The following is a 20678-nucleotide window of genomic DNA, read 5'->3' as shown; positions in this document are numbered from 1 at the left end:
CTCAGTGTACCAGCTGGTACTGAGGGATCAGTCATTCTGGGGAATACTACTATCCCATTGGAATCAGTGCCCCAGAGACCCTATCTTGCTTGGTCTTGGGTGCTCTCTGAGTGGAGTTTGCACGTTCTCCCAGTGACATCGTGGGTTTCCCTTGGCGCTTGGGTTTCCTCCCAATTCCAGAGACATGGGATCAGTGGATTAATTGTCCCCAGTGTGAGGGTGATGGGGGTGTGGAGAAATTAAATGGCTTAGGGTAGCAAAGGCAGTCATTTCTGACACATGTTGTTGAGGATAACACAGGCTCAGTGAGCTGAAGGGCCTGTTTCTCTTTTGCATCATTTGTGTCTCAGTAGGCCATTCAGCATGCCTGCATCTACATTTCTCAGGATAACCCTCAATTATGTGTCCCATCTGCTCGTAACTGCACCCACATTACTGTCCTCACCATTTGCTGCGGGAGCAGAGCCACATCTGCTCTCTTTCCTGTCCCTCCCCATCATCCAGGTGACGGAGTGACTCACTCAGCCAACTGAACCGTGCTGGGTTTAAATGCACTGGGATATCCTCTACACTGGAAAAGCCATAACATCACAGGACCTGGGAGAAGAATTGGGCTAAATCAGCCCATTATGGCTGACCCATTTCCCTCTCAACCCCATTCTCCAACCTTCTCTCCATAACTTTTCACAATCTGACTAATCAAGAACTTAACAACCTCCACCCACTGTCTTGGCCTCCGCAGCTACCTGTTGCAACAAATTGCACAGATTCACCTGCCTTTGACTAAAGAAATTTCTCCTCATCTCCGTTTTAAATGGACATCGCCTCTATCTGAGTAATGTCCTCTGGCCTGAGACTTCCCCCAGCATTGGAGACATCCTTTCCACATCCACTCTATCGAGGCCATTCAACATTTGCTAAGTTTCAATGAGATCCCTCATCATCCTCCAAATTCCAGTGAGTACAGGCCCAGGCCATCAATCACTCCTCATATAATCGCCCTTTCATTTCCGGAATTATCTGGTGATCTTCCTCTGAACCCTCTCCAATGTCAGCACAACCTTTCTCAAATAAGGCCCAAACTGCTCACAGTACTCCATTAGGCCTCGCCGGTGCAGTATAAAGCTCAATATTACATAACAACACACAAAATGCTGGAGGAACTCAGCAGACCAGGCAGCATCTATGGGAAAAAAAGCACAGTCAATGTTTCGGTCAAGACCTTTCAGCAGGACAGTAGAGGAAATAGATGAAGAGTAGAGTTAAAAGGGGGAATCTAATAGGAGAGGACTGGAAGCCTTTTCCCTTCTCCAGCCCTGCATCTCTTTCACCATCAACTTCCCAGCTCTTTACTTCACCCCTCCCCCTCCCATTTTCACCTATTACCTTGTGTTTCTCTCTCCCCTCCCCCACCTTTTACATTTATTATTCTTTTTTCTCCAGTCCTGCCCAAACGTCAACTGTATTTTTTTCCCATAGATGCTGCCATCCCTGCTGAGTTCCTCCAGCATTTTGTGTTTTGCTTGGATTTCTAGCATCTGCAGATTTTCTCTTGTTTGTGATCTGTTTGGATGGTATGCAGAACAAAGTTTTTCACTGTACCTCCATATGTAAACCAATTTATCTATTGCTTTTTTTAGTTGCCTTCTGTTGGCTTTTAAAAGCTTCCCAATCCTCTAATTTACCACACTTACCACTATGAGTAGTGATGTGCTGCAAGAATTGGTGCTGGGTCCATTGTTGTTTGTCATCTAAGATTGGGGATGTAAAGGACAGTGAGGAAAAACTTGCAGCGGGATCTGGAATAGCTGGGAAAATGGGCTGGAAAATAGCAGATGGAATTCAATGTAGACAAGTGCAAGATGTTGCACTTTGGTAGGACCCACCAGGGTAGGTCTTACACGGTGAACAGAGGAGTGTGGTAGAACAAAGGGATCTGGGAATACAGATTGATAATCATTTAAAGTGGCAGCACAGGTAAATAGAGTCATGATGAAAGCTTCTGGCACTTTGGCCTTTGTATTGAGTATGGGAACACAAGAAAATCTGCAGATGCTGGAATCCAAGCAACACACACAAAATGCTGGGGGAACTCAGTGGGTCAGACAGCATCTATGGAGAAGAGTAAACAGTCAGCATTTTGGGCTGAGACCCTTTATTGAGTAAAGAGATAGATAGATAGATACTTTATTCATCCCCATGGGGAAATTCAACTTTTTTTCCAATGTCCCATACACTTGTTGTAGCAAAACTAATTACATACAATACTTAACTCAGTAAAAAAATATGATATGCATCTAAATCACTATCTCAAAAAGCATTAATAATAGCTTTTAAAAAGTTCTTAAGTCCTGGCGGTTGAATTGTAAAGCCTAATGGCATTGGGGAGTGTTGACCTCTTCATCCTGTCTGAGGAGCATTGCATCGATAGTAACCTGTCGCTGAAACTGCTTCTCTGTCTCTGGATGGTGCTATGTAGAGGATGTTCAGAGTTTTCCATAATTGACCGTAGCCTACTCAGCGCCCTTCGCTCAGCTACCGATGTTAAACTCTCCAGTACTTTGCCCACGACGGAGCCCGCCTTCCTTACCAGCTTATTAAGACGTGAGGCGTCCCTCTTCTTAATGCTTCCTCCCCAACACGCCACCACAAAGAAGAGGGCGCTCTCCACAACTGACCTATAGAACATCTTCAGCATCTCACTACAGACATTGAATGACGCCAACCTTCTAAGGAAGTACAGTCGACTCTGTGCCTTCCTGCACAAGGCATCTGTGTTGGCAGTCCAGTCTAGCTTCTCGTCTAACTGCACTCCCAGATACTTGTAGGTCTTAACCTGCTCCACACATTCTCCATTAATGATCACTGGCTCCATATGAGGCCTAGATCTCCTAAAGTCCACCACCATCTCCTTGGTCTTGGTGATATTGAGACGCAGGTAGTTTGAGTTGCACCATATCACAAAGTCCTGTATCAGTTTCCTATACTCCTCCTCCTGTCCATTCCTGACACACCCCACTATGGCCATGTCATCAGCGAACTTCTGCACATGGCAGGACTCCGAGTTATATTGGAAGTCTGATGTGTACAGGGTGAACAGGACCGGAGAGAGTACGGTTCCCTGCGGCGCTCCTGTGCTGCTGACCACCGTGTCAGACCTACAGTCTCCCAACTGCACATACTGAGGTCTATCTGTCAAGTAGTCCACTATCCAATTCACCATGTGAGAGTCTACTCCCATCTCCGTTAGTTTGATGTTAGTTTGTTAGTTAGATGGGATGTTATGTTAAAGTTATATAAGACATTCATGAGGCTTAATTTGGAGAATGTGCAGTTTTGGTCACCTAGCTACAGGAAAGATGTAACTGCGAGTGCAGAGAATTTTTACAAGGATGTTGCCAGGACTGGAGGCCCTGAGTTATAAGGAAAGATTGAACAGGTTAGGACTTTATTCCTTGGAACATAGAAGACTGAGTGGAGATTTGATAGAGGTATACAAAATTATAAGGGATATATATATATATGGTAAATGAGCAGGCTTTTTCCACTGAGATTGGGAGGGACTACAACCAGAGGCCATGGGTTAAGGGTGAAAGGTGAAAAATTTAAGGTCAACATCAGGGGAAACTTCCTCACTCAAAAGATCATGAGAGCGTGGAATGAGCTGCCAGAACAAGTGGTGCATGGGAGCTCAATTTCAACGTTTAAGAGAAATTTGGAAAGTTACATAGATGGTAGGTATATGGAGGGCTATGATTCTGATGCACTTTGATGGGAGTAGGCAGATTAAATGATTTGGCACAGACTACATGGGCTGAAGGGCCTGTTTGGCTTTTGTATTTTTTTCCTGATGAGAATGTCAGGAGTGGGCGGGATCTTTGATTATGCTGACTGCTTTACTGAGGTACCGAGATGTATAGACAGAGTAAAACAGCCATAAGGAGGGAAAAGATGAAATAGGCATGTAAGCCAGCCAACAATATTAAAGAGATAACAAAAATTTTTCAGATATATATGAAAAGTATAAGAGAGGCAAGAGTAGATATCATACTGCTGGAAAATGACACTGGAGAGGTAGTAATGGGGGCAAGAGTATAGTGGACGACCTGAATAAGCATTATTCTTCACTGTGGAAGACTCTAGCAATGTGCCAGATATTCAAGAGTGTTAGGAGACAAAAGTGAGTGAAGTTGCCAGTACTAGGGAGAAGGTACTTGGGAAACTGAAAGGTCTAGATGTAGATAAGTCTCCTGGACCGTGTGGTGGAGGCTAAAGAGATTGTGGAGGCATTAGTAGTGATGTTTCAAGAATCACCTGATTCTGAAATGGTTCCAGAGGACTGGAAAATTGCAAATGTCACTTCACTCTTCAAGAAGGGAGGGAGGCAGAAGAAAGAAAATTTTAGGCCCGTTTTCTCAGCTCAGTGGTTGTGAAGATGTTGGCTGTGGATTCGATGTGCTTGGAGGCACGTGATAAAGTCAGCATGGTTTCCTTGAGGGAAAATCTTGCCTGACAAATCTGTTGAAATTCTTTGAGGAAATAACAGTCAGGATGGGCAAAGGAAAATTGGTTGATGTTATGTACTTGAATATTCAGAAGGCTTTCGACGGGGTGCACACATGAGGCTACTAAGTGCCCATGGTATTACAGGACAGATGGAGCAGTGGCTGATTGGCAGGAGACAAAGAGGGAGCCTTTTTTGATCGGCTGTTGGTGACTAATGGTGTACCACAGTGGTCTGTGTTTGGACCGCTTCTTTTTATGTTGTATATCAATTATTTGGTTGACAGAATTGATGGGTTTCCAGACAATATGAAGATAGGTGGAGGGGCAGGTAGTGTTGAACATAGAACATAGAATAGTAAAGCACATTACAGGCTCTTCGGCCCACAAAGTTGTGCCGACCCTCAAATCCTGCTTCCCATAACCCCCCACCTTAAATTCCTCCATATACCTGTCTAGTAGTCTCTTAAACTTCACTAGTGTATCTGCCTCCACCACTGACTCAGGCAGTGCATTCTACGCGCCAACCACTCTCTGAGTGAAAAACCTTCCTCTAATATCCTCCTTGAACTTCCCTCCCCTTACCTTAAAGCCATGTCCTCTTGTACTGAGCAGTGGTGCCCTGGGGAAGAGGCGCTGGCTGTCTACTCTGTCTATTTCTCTTAATATCTTGTACACCTCTATCATGTCTCCTCTCATCCTGCTTCTCTCCAAAGAGTAAAGCCCTAGCTCCCTTAATCTCTGATCATAATCCATACTCTCTAAACCAGGTAGCATCCTGGTAAATCTCCTCTGTACCCTTTCCAATGCTTCCACATCCTTCCTATACTGAGGCGACCAGAACTGGACACAGTACTCCAAGTGTGGCCTAACTAGAGTTTTATAGAGCTGCATCATTACATCGCATCTCGTAAACTCTATCCCTCAACTTATGAAAGCTAACACCCCATAAGCTTTCTTAACTACCCTATCTACCTGTGAGGCAACTTTCAGAGATCTGTGTACATGTACCCCCAGATCCCTCTGTTCCTCCACACTACCAAGTATCCTGCCATTTACTTTGTACTCTGCCTTGGAGTTTGTCCTTCCAAAGTGTACCACCTCACACTTCTCCAGGTTGAACTCCATCTGCCACTTCTCAGTCCACCTGCATCCTATCAATGTCCCTCTGCAATCTTCGACAATCCTCTACACTGTCTACAACACCACCAACCTATGTGTCGTCTGCAAACTTGCCAACCCACCCTTCTACCCCCACATCCAGGTCATTAATAAAAATCACAAAAAGTAGAGGTCCCAGAACAGATCTTTGTGGGACACCACTAGTCACAACCCTCCAATCTGAATGTACTCCCTCCACCACGACCCTCTGCCTTCTGCAGGCAAGCCAATTCTGAATCCACCTGGCCAAACTTCCCTGGATCCCATGCCTTCTGACTTTCTGAATAAGCCTACAATGTGGAACCTTGTCAAATGCCTTACTAAAATCCATGTAAATCACATCCACTGCACTACCCTCATCTATATGCCTGGTCACCTCCTCAAAGAACTCTATCAAGCTTGTTAGGCACGATCTGCCCTTCACAAAGCCATGCTGACTGGCCCTGATCAGACCATGATTCTCTAAATGCCCATAGATCCTATCTCTAAGAATCTTTTCCAACAGCTTTCCCACCACAGATGTAAGGCTCACTGGTCTATAATTACCTGGACTATCCCTACTACCTTTTTTGAACAAGGGGACAACATTCGCTTCCCTCCAATCCTCCGGTACCATTCCCATGGACAAGGACATAAAGATCCTAGCCAGAGGTTCAGCAATCTCTTCCCTTACCTTGTGGAGCAGCCTGGGGAATATTCCGTCAGGCCCCGGGGACTTATCTATCCTAATGTATTTTAACAACTCCAACACCTCCTCTCCCTTAATATCAACATGCTCCAGAACATCAACCTCACTCATATTGTCCTCACCGTCATCAAGTTCCCTCTCAGTGGTGAATACCGAAGAGAAGTATTCATTGAGGACCTCGTTCACTTCCACAGCCTCCAGGCACATCTTCCCACTTTTATCTCTAATCGGTCCTACCTTCACTCCTGTCATCCTTTTGTTCTTCACATAATTGAAGAATACCTTGGGGTTTTCCCTTACCCTACTTGCCAAGGCCTTTTCGTGCCCCCTTCTTGCTCTTCTCAGCCCCTTCTTAAGCTCCTTTCTTGCTACCCTATATTCCTCAATAGACCCATCTGATCCTTGCTTCCTAAACCTCATGTATGCTGCCTTCTTCCACCTGACTAGATTTTCCACTTCACTTGTCACCCATGGTTCCTTCACCCTACCATTCTTTATCTTCCTCACCAGGACAAATTTATCCCTAACATCCTGCAAGAGATCCTTAAACATCAACCACATGTCCATAGTACATTTCCCTGCAAAAACATCATCCCAATTCACACCCGCAAGTTCTGGCCTTATAACCTCATAATTTGCCCTTCCTCAATTAAAATTTTCCTGTCCTCTCTGATTCTATCCTTTTCCATGATAGTGCTAAAGGTCGGGGAGCAGTGATCACTGTCCCCCAGATGCTCACCCACTGACAGATCTGTGACCTGACCCGGTTTGTTATCTAATACTATATCTAGTATAGCATTCCCCCTAGCCGGCCTGTCAACATACTGTGACAGGAATCCATCCTGGACACACTTAACAAACTCTGCCCCATCTAAGCCCTTGGAACTAATCAAGTCCCAATCAATATTAGGGAAGTTAAAGTCACCCATGATAACAACCCTGTTATTTTTGCACCTTTCCAAAATCTGCCTCCCAATCTGCTCCTCGGTATCTCTGCTGCTACCAGGGGGCCTATAGAATACCCCTAGTAGAGTAACTGGTCCCTTCCTGTTCCTGACTTCCACCCATACTGACTCAAAAGAGGATCTTGTTACATTACCCACCCTTTCTGTAGCTGTAATAGTATCCCTGACCAGTAATACCACCCCTCCTCCCCTTTTTCCCCCCTCTCTATCCCTTTTAAAGCACTGAAGTCCAGGAATATTGAGAATCCATTCCTGCCCTGGTGCCAGCCAAGTCTCCGTAATGGCCACTACATCATAATTCCATGTATGTGTCCAAGCTCTCAGTTCATCACCTTTGTTCCTGATGCTTCTTGCATTGAAGTACACACACTTTAGCCCTTCTACCTTACTACCTGTACACCCTTTATTCTGCTTCTCTTTCCTCAAAGCCTCTCTATATGTTAGATCTGGCTTTACCCCATGCACTTCTTTCACTGCTCTATTGCTCCGGGTCCCATCCCCCTTGCAAGTTAATTTAAACCCTCCAAAACCATGCTAGCAAACTACCTGCAAGGATGTTGCTCCCCCTCGAGTTCAGGTGCAACCCATCCAATCTGTACAGGTCCCACCTTCCCCAGAAGAGATCCCAATGGTCCAAAAATCTAAAACCCTGCCCCCAGCACCAACTCCTCAGCCACGCATTCAACTGCCATCTCCTCCAATTCTTACCATCACTATCACGTAGTACTGGCAGCAATCCTGAGAACGCCACCCTTGAGGTCCTGTTCTTCAGCCTTCTGCCTAGTTCCCGAAACTCACACTTCAGGACCTCATCCCTCTTCCTGCCTATGTCGTTGGTCCCAACATGTATCACAACTTCTGGTTGCTTCCCCTCTCGTACCAGGATGTCATGCACCCGGTCAGAGACATCCCGGACCCTGGCACTTGCGAGGCAACAAACCATGCGGGTTTCCTTCTCACATCCACAAAATCTCCTGTCTGCTCCCCTGACTACAGAGTCTCCAATGGCGACAGCTCTCCTCTTCTCCGTCCCATCCTTCTGTACCACAGGGTCAGACTCAGTGCCAGAGGCCCTGCCACCGTGGCTCACACCTGGTCGGTCGTCCTCACCAACAGCATCCAGGACGGTGAACTTATTATTCAGGGGAATGGCTACAGGGGTGCTCTGCACTACCTGTCTACTCTCCTTCGCTTCCCCCCCTCAGACTGTCACCCAACGACCTGCTTCAGGCAGCCTAGGTGTGACTACCTCCCTGTAGCTCTCATCTATGACTGCCTCATTCTCCCTTATGAGTCGAAGGTCATCCAGCTGCTGCTCCAGATTCCTCACACGGTCTTCCAGATCGCCCAGCCACAAGCACTTCTGGCAGATGTCACTCTGCGGGAGAGGGGAGTTCCCCCAAGACTGCCACATCTCACAGGAGAGGCACAACACCGTCTGAGGAGGCACTGTAAAGACTAACTGGGAACAAGCTCATCCTCCACCTCTTCTTGTCGAAGCTTCTTGAGTCAAAGCCTCAAATCTCCACTCCTTCACTGGCCCACTCACTCACTGGCGGCTTTCCGCTTTTGAGGAAGCAGGGAGTTTACAGAGGGGCTTTGACAGATCAAGACAATTGGTTAAGAAGTAGAAAATGGAATACAGTGCAGGGAAGTGTATGTTGATGCTCTTTGGTAGAAGGAGTAAAGGCAGAGATTATTTTCTGAATGGGGAGAAAACTCAAAACTCCAAGGTGTAAATGGACCTGGGAGCCCTCAGGCAGGATCCATCCTTCACCAACTAAACGCACTGTGTCCCTGCTTTCAGGAATCCTGCGATTGGTACCCTGAGATCCCCCTGTTCTTCAGCACTCCCTAGAATCCCACCTTTTGACATGTACAGCCTACCCTGATCAGACCTGCTGAGCTGCGTCTTCTCACTTCTCAGGAATAAATTCCAACTGTCATTGCTCTGTCAATTAATCTGTTTCTGTAAAACAACCCTTCTCAGTATCAATACCGCAAAATTCCTTGCGGTCTAAAAATTTAATCTCCCAACCGACACGCTTCAGCTCTCGGGCCAGACTTTCCTGTTTCTGCCTCACATTCCCTGCATTGTTTTGCACTCTCTCCCCTTCTCGGGTTACAGACTTCAGACTTCACTTGCCTCTGGTTTCTGCCACCCCTGCAGGCAACCTCATCAACTCTGTCAGTTCGCTCTGATATTTAATCCTGCTCACACCACACCTTCCACTTTTGTTCTGTATGCCTCTCCCCAAACCCCACCCCTCCTGCAAGTTGAAGCTTGCTTCATGTCGACACTGAGCCAGGCAGGTAACCCAATCCACACGAACAGCCAAACACTCAGTGTTTCTCACTGGGCTGAGCAGGAGTGTCAGAGTCAGACAGAAGCGTAACAGGCCATTAAACTGTTGGTGACTCTCTCCAGCTGTGTGTCAAAGGCACTCATCACTCTCTGAGTGACAAAGGTACCTACCCCGCTTCCTCCTCACCCTGATCTGTGTCCTTTAATTTTATCCACCTCAGGGTATAGGGAAAATTCCTGCAGTCTGTTCTGTCTCATTTTATATATCCCAGTCTCACCTCTCCTAACTTCCTCCACTCCTGGGTGACCAGACCCAGCCTCCCTTCAGAAGTGAAATCCAATGTCCCAGGCAACATGTTGGTGAATTCCCCTCTGCACTGTTCAGTGATAATCACATTCTTCCTGTAGCCTGCAGACCAGAACTGCACGTAGTAGTCCAGCTGAGGACTGAGCAAGGTTTTAAGAAATTGAAGCAACTTCTCTACACTTGTACTCAGTGCCAGTAGTAATCACGATCAGTATCCCTTGTGCCTTCTTAATGACAATGTCTACCTGTGCTGTCATTTAAAAGTTCCAAGACTCCTCTGTTCCTCATTTCTCCCGACTGCCTGACCCTTCATGTATGTGTGGGGACCATGGGGCACTGAATCACAGACTGGGAAGAGTGTGGTTGCCCCAGGATGAATGATGGGGAGGAAGTCAGGTGGCTTGTGAGAGCAGACGTGGACAGAACAATTGCTTCACAGGGGCTGGATTAAAGGTATTCGTGCCCTACTGGGAGGGAGTTTCTCAGGGGTAGGACCGCGCTGAAGTAAGCCCTGAGAATGTTGACCCTGATTGGGATCCACTCTCGGCAGGTGATGATGGGTGGATCCTGGTTTACAGAGGCCTTTGGAGATCCGTGGAGTGTGGCTGAGGATCAGCTGCTACAGCGTGCAGTGCAGGCAGTGCAGGAGCAGCTGGGGATTGTAGCACAGCCACTGAGGACCATCGTCAGAGTACAGCAGGTGAGGGGACTACTCGACCGGGAGAAGAGGGGGCAAAGTGCCCATCACACTCCACAGGGGACAGAGTGAGTCTCCTTCTACTCTCCTACATCACGTACTGCCCGGGCACGGGTCCGACACAGAGTGCAGCTCCCTCTATACTCCCACATCACATTCCTGGGACCGACACAGAGTGAAGCTCCCTCTACACTGTCCCATCACACACTCCCAGGGCAAGGGTCCGACACAGAGTGAAGCTCCCTCTACACTGTCCCATCACGCACTCCCTGGGTACAGGTCAGACACAGAGTGAAGCTCCCTCTACACTGTCCCATCACACACTCCTAGGATCAGACACAGAGTGAAGCTCCCTCTACACTGTCCCATCACACACTCCCAGGATACGGGTCAGACACAGAGTGAAGCTCCCTCTACACTGTCCCATCACACACTCCTAGGATCAGACACAGAGTGAAGCTCCCTCTACACTGTCCCATCACACACTCCTAGGATCAGACACAGAGTGAAGCCTTCCTTGTGTTTCTGAGTAACTTTGTCCATGTTCTTGACACACAGGACTGTATCCCACAATATGAAATTGGACACTGGAAGCTCTTAGGTAAGTTGGCATGGCTACCTAGTATGTGACCCACACCCCTCAGCACACACCACCTGCAAGTCCCCCCCTGACCCCTCAACACCCACCCCATGACTCTGCCCAGGCATTCAGACGACCCTGATTGAGAGATGCAAACCCATGCCAGTGGTGACAAGTGGTGTGTGTCAGGGACCCCTTCTCTTTATGATTTTAATAAATGACCTGGATGAGGAAGTGGAGGGATGGGTTAGTAAATTTGCTGATGACACAAAGGTTGGAGGTGTTGTGGATAGTGTGGAGGGCTGTCAGAGGTTACAGTGGGACATTGATAGGATGCAAAATTAGGCTGAGAAGTGGCAGATGGAGTTCAGCACAGATGGAGGTGGTTTATTTTGGTAGGTCAAATATGATGACAGAATATAGTATTAATGGTAGGACTCTTGGTAGTGTGAAGGATCAGGGGGATCTTGAGGTCTGAGTCCATAGGACACTCAAAACTGCTATGCAAGTTGACTGGTTTGGAAGGCATACGGTGTATTGGCCTTCAACTGTGGGATTGAGTTTAAGAGCTGAGAGGTAATGTTACAGCTATTTACGACCCTGGTCAGACACCACTTGGAGTACTGTGCTCAATTCTGATCACGTCACTACAGGAAGGATGTGGAAGCCATAGAAAGGGTGCAGAGGAGATTTACAATGATATTGCCTGGATTGGGGAGCATGCCTTATGAGAATAGGTTGAGTGACTCGGCCTTTTCTCCTTGGAGTAGCGGAGGATGAGAGGTGACCTGATAGAGATGTATAAGATGAGAGGCATTGATCGTGTGGCTAGTCAGAGGCTTTTTCCCAGAACTGAAATGGCTAACGTGTGAGAAGGCACAGTTTCAAGGTGCTGGGGAGTAGGTACAGAGGAGATGTCAGTGTTAAGTTTTTTATGCAGAGAGTGGTGAGTGCGTGCAATGGGCTGCCGGCGGCAGATACGATAAGGTCTTTTAAGAGGCTCTTGGATAGGTACATGGAGCTTAGGAAAATAGAGGGCTATGGGTAACCCGAGGTAATTTCTAAAGTAAGTGCATGTTCAGTACAGCATTGTGGGCCGAAGGGCCTCTATGATGAAAGTTTTCTTTGTTTCTATCATCAAGCCAACTCTCGACATGACTTCCTCTCCTTTTGCCACCCACCCTGCTACCCCTGTATCAGGTGTACAGTCAGTATTGCAGCAAACCTGGAACAATCAACACACTCTTCCCCTCCGTACCTGTGACACAGTCACCTCAGTATCTGGCTGTTTTCCGTCTCTGTCATCCAGCTCCAAATCCCCCTTTCACCCCACACACCATCTCTGTCACCCACTCTGTTTTCTGTAAGCCCTCCGGCCCCTACAACCCTCCCTGTGTCTGAAACCCCCTCCAGCCCCTACACCTCTCCCTGTGACTGAAACCACCTCCGGCCCCTACACCTCTCCCTGTCTCTGAAACCCCCTCCGGCCCCTACAATCCTCCCTGTGACTGAAACCCCCTCCGGCCCCTACACCTCTCCCTGTGTCTGAAACCCCCTCCGGCCCCTACAACCCTCCCTGTGTCTGAAACCCCCTCCAGCCCCTACACCTCTCCCTGTGACTGAAACCCCCTCCGGCCCCTACACCTCTCCCTGTGTCTGAAACCCCCTCCGGCCCCTACACCTCTCCCTGTGTCTGAAACCCCCTCCAGCCCCTACAACCCTCCCTGTGTCTGAAACCCCCTCCAGCCCCTACAACCCTCCCTGTGTCTGAAACCCCCTCCAGCCCCTACACCTCTCCCTGTGACTGAAACCCCCTCCGGCCCCTACACCTCTCCCTGTGTCTGAAACCCCCTCCGGCCCCTACACCTTTCCCTGTGTCTGAAACCCCTTCCGGCCCCTACACCTTTCCCTGTGTCTGAAACCCCTTCCGGCCCCTACACCTCTCCCTGTGACTGAAACCCCCTCCGGCCCCTACACCTTTCCCTGTGTCTGAAACCCCTTCCGGCCCCTACACCTTGCCCTGTGTCTGAAACCCCTTCCGGCCCCTACAACCCTCCCTGTGTCTGAAACCCCCTCCGGCCCATACACCTCTCCCTGTGTCTGAAACCCCACTGCCCCCTATACCTCCCCCTGTGTCTGAAACCACCAGGGTCACCTACACCTCTCCCTGTGGCTGAAATCCCCTCCAGCCGCTACACCCCTCCTTGTGTCTGAAACCACCAGGGTCCCCTACAACCCTCCCTGTGTCTGAAACCACCAGGGCCCCTACACCTCTCCCTGTGTCTGAAACCCCCTCCGGCCCCTACACCTCTCCCTGTGTCTGAAACCCCCTCCGGCCCCTACACCTCTCACTGTGTCTGAAACCCCACTGCCCCCTATACCTCCCCCGTGTCTGAAACCACCAGGGTCACCTACACCTCTCCCTGTGGCTGAAATCCCCTCCAGCCCCTACACCTCTCCCTGTGTCTGAAACCACCAGGGTCCCCTACACCCCTCCTTGTGTCTGAAACCACCAGGGTCCCCTACACCTCTCCCTGTGGCTGAAATCCCCTCCAGCCGCTACACCCCTCCTTGTGTCTGAAACCACCAGGGTCCCCTACAACCCTCCCTGTGTCTGAAACCCCCTCCGGCCCCTACAACCCTCTCTGTGTCTGAAACCCCACTGCCCACTATACCTCCCCCTGTGTCTGAAACCACCAGGGTCACCTACACCTCTCCCTGTGGCAGAAATCCCCTCCAGCCCCTACACCTCTCCCTGTGTCTGAAACCACCAGGGTCCCCTACAACTCTCCTTGTGTCTGAAACCCCACCGGCCCCTACAACCCTCCCTGTGTCTGAAACCACCAGGGTCACCTACACCTCTCCCTGTGGCTGAAATCCCCTCCAGCCCCTACACCCCTCCCTGTGTCTGAAACCCCCTCTGGCCCCTACACCTCTCCCTGTGTCTGAAACCACCAGGGTCCCCCACACCCCTCCCTGTGTCTGAAACCCCCTCTGACCCCCACGCCCCTCCCTGTGTCTGAAACCCCCTCTGACCCCCACACCCCTCCCTGTGTCTGAAACCCCCTCCGACCCCTACAACCTTCCCTGTGTCTGAAACTCCCTCCGGCCCCTACACCTCTCACTGTGTCTGAAACCCCACTGCCCCCTATACCTCCCCCTGTGTCTGAAACCACCAGGGTCACCTACACCTCTCCCTGTGGCTGAAATCCCCTCCAGCCCCTACACCTCTCCTTGTGTCTGAAACCACCAGGGTCCGCTTCACCCCTCCTTGTGTCTGAAACCACCAGGGTCCCCTACACCTCTCCCTGTGTCTGAAACTCCCTCCGGCCCCTACACCTCTCCCTGTGTCTGAAACCCCCTCTGGCCCCTACACCTCTCCCTGTGTCTGAAACCACCAGGGTCCCCTACAACCCTCCCTGTGTCTGAAACCCCCTCCGGCCCCTACAACCCTCCCTGTGTCTGAAACCCCACTGCCCACTATACCTCCCCCTGTGTCTGAAACCACCAGGGTCACCTACACCTCTCCTTGTGGCTGAAATCCCCTCCAGCCCCTACACCTCTCCCTGTGTCTGAAACCACCAGGGTCCCCTACACCTCTCCTTGTGTCTGAAACCCCACCGGCCCCTACAACCCTCCCTGTGTCTGAAACCACCAGGGTCACCTACACCTCTCCCTGTGGCTGAAATCCCCTCCAGCCCCTACACCCCTCCCTGTGTCTGAAACCCCCTCTGGCCCCTACACCTCTCCCTGTGTCTGAAACCACCAGGGTCCCCCACACCCCTCCCTGTGTCTGAAACCCCCTCCGGCCCCTACACCTCTCCCTGTGTCTGAAACTCCCTCCGACCCCCACACCCCTCCCTGGGTCTGAAACCCCCTCCGACCCCTACACCCCTCCCTGTGTCTGAAACCCCCTCTGACCCCCACACCCCTCCCTGTGTCTGAAACCCCCTCTGATCCCCACACCCCTCCCTGTGTCTGAAACCCCCTCTGACCCCCACACCCCCCCCCCTCCCATGTCTGAAACCCCCTCCGACCCCTACAACCCTCCCTGTGTCTGAAACTCCCTCCGGTCCCTACACCTCTCCCTGTGTCTGAAACCACCAGGGTCCCCTACACCTCTTCCTGTGACTGAAACCACTACTGTCCCCTACACCTCTTCCTGTGTCTGAAACTCCCTCCGGCCCCTACACCTCTTCCTGTGTCTGAAACCCCCTCTGGCCCCTACACCTCTCCCTGTGTCTGTAACCCCCTCTGGCCCCTACACCTCTCCCTGTGTCTGAAACCACCAGGGTCCCCCACACCTCTCCCTGTGTCTGAAACTCCCTCCGGCCCCTACACCTCTCCCTGTGTCTGAAACCCCCTCCGACCCCCACACCCCTCCCTGGGTCTGAAACCCCCTCCGACCCCTACACCCCTCCCTGTGTCTGAAACCCCCTCTGACCCCCACACCCCTCCCTGTGTCTGAAACCCCCTCTGACCCCCACACCCCTCCCTGTGTCTGAAACCCCCTCTGACCCCCACACCCCCCCCCGTGTCTGAAACCCCCTCCGACCCCTACAACCCTCCCTGTGTCTGAAACTCCCTCCGGTCCCTACACCTCTGCCTGTGTCTGAAACCCCCTCTGGCCCCTACACCTCTCCCTGTGTCTGAAACCCCCTCCGGCCCCTACACCTCTCCCTGTGTCTGAAACCACCAGGGTCCCCTACACCTCTTCCTGTGTCTGAAACCCCCTCCGACCCCCACACCCCCCCCCCCCGTGTCTGAAACCCCCTCCGACCCCTACAACCCTCCCTGTGTTTGAAACTCCCTCCGGTCCCTACACCTCTCCCTGTGTCTGAAACCCCCTCCGGCCCCTACACCTCTCCCTGTGTCTGAAACCACCAGGGTCCCCTACACCTCTTCCTGTGTCTGAAACCCCCTCTGACCCCCACACCCCTCCCTGTGTCTGAAACTCCCTCCGACCCCCACACCCCTCCCTGTGTCTGAAACTCCCTCCGACCCCCACACCCCTCCCTGTGTCTGAAACCCCCTCCGGCCCCTACAACCCTCCCTGTGTCTGAAACTCCCTCCGGTCCCTACACTTCTCCCTGTGTCTGAAACCCCCTCCGGCCCCTACACCCCTCCCTGTGTCTGAAACCCCCTCCAGTCCCTACACCTCTCCCTGTGTCTGAAACCCCCTCCGGCCCCTACAACCCTCCCTGTGTCTGAAACCCCCTCCGACCCCCACACCCCTCCCTGTGTCTGAAACCACCAGGGTCCCCTACACCTCTTCCTGTAAACAGAAAATATACTGCAGATGCTGTGGTCAAATCAACACGTACAAACAAGCTGGAGGAACTCAGCAGGTTGGGCAGCATCCATGGAAACGTGCAGTCAGTGTTCTGGGCCGAGACCCATCTGAAACCACCACTGCCCCTACAGCTGTCCCTGTCTCTGTAAACCCACCGGCTCATACACTCCTCCCTGTCTCTCTATTGTTGAAGGTCCCTGTGCAGAACCTGGCTGGACCCCTCTTCCTCCTTCCTCCATTTGTACGTTCCAGAACCCCCTCACTACCTAGCCATGATTTCTTTATGACTGCTCACCCCTCCCTGTGTGTCGGATGATGTTTTACTCCCTATGTCACTGATGGTGCAATATTTGTGAAGTGACATAGGATTGGAAGATTTTGAATCCTTGTGGGTTGAGTTGAGAAACTGCAAGGGTAAGAGGACCCTGATGGCAGTTATATACAGGCCTCCAATTAGCTGGGATGTGGACAACAGATTACAACAGGAAATAGAAAAGGCTTGTCAAAAGGGCGATCTTAGTAGTCATGGGAGATTTCAACATGCAGGTAGATTCGGAAAATCAGGTTTGAAATGGATCCCAAGAGAGTGATTTTGCCAGCATGATAGAGCTGAGGATGAGCAGCAGGTTTACAAGTAGATGATAGATATAACGTGAATGTAAGGTAGGACAAACCAATAATCGGATACAAATGCAGACAAAGAGTTAAATTGTACCACAGAGGCAAAATTCAGATGGGTGTAGAACACAGGACTGAAGGAGCTGTATTTAAATGCACATAGTATTCAGAATAAGGTGGATGAACTGGTGGCGCAATTAGAGATTGTTTGGTCCATAGGCAGTGGTTTGGGTCTGTTGGTAAAAGATGGAATTACATCTTTAGAAAGAAGTGACTTGGGGTAAGAGAATGTCGAATCTTTGTGGGTGGAGATAAGAACTACAAAAGTGAAAAAACATTATGGGAATCATCTATAGGCTTCCAAATAGCAAAAATGTGGAGATGAGATTGCAAAATGAACTGGAAAAGACATTAATAAGGGTAACGACACAATTGTATGGGGGACTTCAATATGCAAGGGAATTGGGAAAATCAGATTGGTGTTGGATTGCAAGAGGGGGAATTTGATGAATGCCTGCAAGATTTTTTTTTAGAGTAGATTGTGTTTGATCTTACTCAGGGCAAGGCTATGTTAGATTGGGTGTTGTGCGATAAAATCCAGATTTTATTAGGGAGCTTAAGGTAAGGGAACCTTTAGGATACATTGATCATAATATGATTGAATTCATATTACAGTTTGAGAGGAAGAAGCATAATTCACATGTATCAGAATCGCAGTGGAATAAAGGGAATTACAGAGGCATGAGAGAGGAGCTTGCCCAGGTGGATCGGAGGGGGATACGGTGGGGATGGCGGCAGAGCAGAGATGGCAGAAGGTTCTGGGAATAGTTCACAAGGTGCAGGACAGATATATCCCACAGAAGAAGTTGTCAGATGGTAGGGGGAGGCAACTGTGGCTGACAAGGGAGGTTAAGGACTGCATTAAAGCCAAGGAAAGGATATATAATGTAGCAAAAGTAAGTGGTAAGTTGGATGGTAAGGAACTTTTAAAAATACAACAAAAGGTAACTTAAAAAAAAACCCATGAGAAGGAAAAAAATTAAATATGAGTGCAAACTAGCCAATAATATAAATCAAGATACCAAAAGTTTTTTCAGTTATGTATTGGACCACTGGAAAGTGATGCTGGTGGTAGAAATGGGGAACAAAGAAATGGCAGATGAACTTAATGTGTACTTTGCATCTGCCTTCACTGTGGAATATACTAGCAGTGTGCCAGAGGTCCGTGAGTGTCAGGAAGCAGGAGTGAGTGCCATTGATATTACAAAGGAAAAATTGTTAGGCAAACTGAAAATCTTAAGGTGGTTAAGTCACTTGGACCAGATGGACTACATCCCAGAGTTCTGAAAGAAGTTGCTGAAGAGATAGCAGATGCATTGGTCATGATCATTCAAGAATCTCTTGATTTTGGTATGGTTCTGGAGGACTGGAAGACTGCTAATGTCACTCCACTCTTTAAGAAGGGAAGTAGAGAAAAGAAAGGAAATTATAGACCACTTAGCTTAACCTCAGTGGTTGGTAAATTGTTGGAGTCTTTTATTGAGGATGAGGTTTCGGGGTACTTGAAGGTTAATGATAAAATAAATCAAAGTCAGCATGGTTTCTGTAAAGAGAAATATTGCCTGACAGATCTGTTAGAGTTCTTCGAAGAAATAACCAGCAGGGTGGACAAAGGAGAAGCAGTAGATATCAATTACTTGAGTAGCATTGGTGCCCCCAATTTAACCCTGTTCGCCTAGGGTGAACCGCCATCACCAGCCAATAGTGCGACACTTCAGTGTAAATACGGCGTAATGCCCCCCAGTACACACTTGCAACACAAATATTAGACAATACACCAAAAGCGAATAAATAATTGCAACTTTATAGTTATTTCTTAGTGATGGGTTAGTAGAAACAGATAACCCAAAGGCACCAAATCTGTAAGTTTATGAGTTTGTGCACGTAATATTTTAATACGTTGGAGCTCACGCCTCCGGTTCCATCCACAACGACCTTCCGAGCCTTCAGCCACCGTCCGAACCGCCGATGTCCAGTATCCACCGCCCTGGAACCGCTGTCTGCTCCACACACGTCCATCCTCCTCGCTCTCCTCCCAAAAAAGACTGCGAACTTCCGCTCAGTTTACACATACAAGATAGCATAACAATTCTCAATTGGTTAGTTCCCCCCCCCTCCCTTATTTGCAGTCATAACCCAAACATTCCAGACACAGAAACCTATTTCAGCATTGAATAACATTACAGAGAAGCCATTTTGTTAGCCTGAACAATTAACACCACAGTTACTGGTACTGAGAGCTGTACGTTCTCCCTCACCAAATTTAGTCATGCCCTCATGACACTCAGATAATTCGCCAACCCTTCCTGCAGAACACACAGCCGAATCCAAGTGCAGGAATCAGTGACATAACTTCCCAAAACAGTGGAGATCATACCCTGTTCCCCAGGTGCTACATAGGCCAACCTATCTGGGGGGGGGGGGGGGGGGCGCCTCCTTCTCTGAGACCTGTGCACCCCCTCTTCTAATTCCTCCACCTCGGACAATACTTGAGACTCATGGAAACTACGAGGCAAACCCTCCTGCGAGCGGTCACCCAAGCCCCCCTGCACCTCGGAACCCGCTATCTCTTGCTCGGGCCCCACATACTCCCCGCCAACACCCTGTGGTTCTCCCGATGGCCCATCACTAGCCCCCCTTACTCCGTCTAACCCAGTGGAGGAAGGGCCAGGAACAACCTCCTTCATCACAGGGGCATCAGCGAATGGCAGCATGTACCAATCATCCCAGTCACTATCCTCCGAGTCAGTATCCCTCACAGGGGCTGGGCTGGGGCCCGCCTCTCCTGGGGTGGGCTCTTCCTCCACCCTGCGTGGACACAGAATCCTGGTACGAGGTGCAGCCGGCATCTCGGGCTCCTGCTCTACTTTTACATCTCACCCCAGGGGCAACAGATGATTCCAATGGAGAATCTTGACAGACCCCTTCCCATCCTCGGGCTGCACTTGGAAGACCCGTAAGTTGGGCAACTGACTCTCCACCACATAGGGCGTGCCTGACCAGCAATCAACCAGCTTGTGCTTCCCAGGCAATCTCAGATTCTTTATGAGGACTCGGTCTCTCGGCAAGAGTTGGAAGAGCTTTACTTTCTGGTCATATCTCCTCTTATTTCCCCAATCCTGCTTGGCGGCTGCCTCCCCAGCCAACTCATAAACCCTTTGCAGCTCCTTCTTCATATCAGCCACATACTTCAAGTAGGGCTTCGGCGATACTTCACCCACATCCGTCCCGAAACAGAGGTCAATGGGCAACCTTGCCTCGCGCCCGAACATCAAATAATAGGGTGAGCAGCCAGTAGCATCATTGAGTGTACAGTCATAGCAGTGAACCAGATGTCCAATATGTTGACTCCATTGACTCTTTTTGCTGATATCCAGAGTCCCGAGCATGTCTAGCAGGGTCCGATTAAACCTCTCTGGCTGGGGGGGGGGGGGTCACCCTGCGGATGATAAGGTGTGGTCCTCAATTTCTCAATTCCCAGCATATCCAGTAACTCGTAGA

General features: G+C 49.8%; 1 protein-coding gene across 6 annotated transcripts in view; it reads left to right on the top strand.

Annotated features, from left to right (window-relative positions):
* The window catches only part of ppox (protoporphyrinogen oxidase), a 53919-nt gene that overhangs the window by 28278 nt on the left and 4963 nt on the right, over positions 1-20678 (top strand). For 5 of the 6 annotated variants that reach the window (XM_073030971.1, XM_073030973.1, XM_073030970.1 and 2 more), the window contains 2 exons: positions 10480-10629; positions 11185-11227. The exons of the other annotated variant lie outside the window; for it this stretch is intronic. In XM_073030971.1, coding sequence (XP_072887072.1) covers positions 10480-10629; positions 11185-11227 — 193 coding nt within the window. The remainder of the gene's footprint in view (positions 1-10479; positions 10630-11184; positions 11228-20678) is intronic. 6 annotated transcript variants of the gene reach the window in all.

Source organism: Hemitrygon akajei, chromosome 27 (assembly GCF_048418815.1).
Source record: "Hemitrygon akajei chromosome 27, sHemAka1.3, whole genome shotgun sequence".
NCBI lineage: Eukaryota > Metazoa > Chordata > Chondrichthyes > Myliobatiformes > Dasyatidae > Hemitrygon > Hemitrygon akajei.
This window is presented reverse-complemented; position numbering and strand designations above follow the sequence as displayed.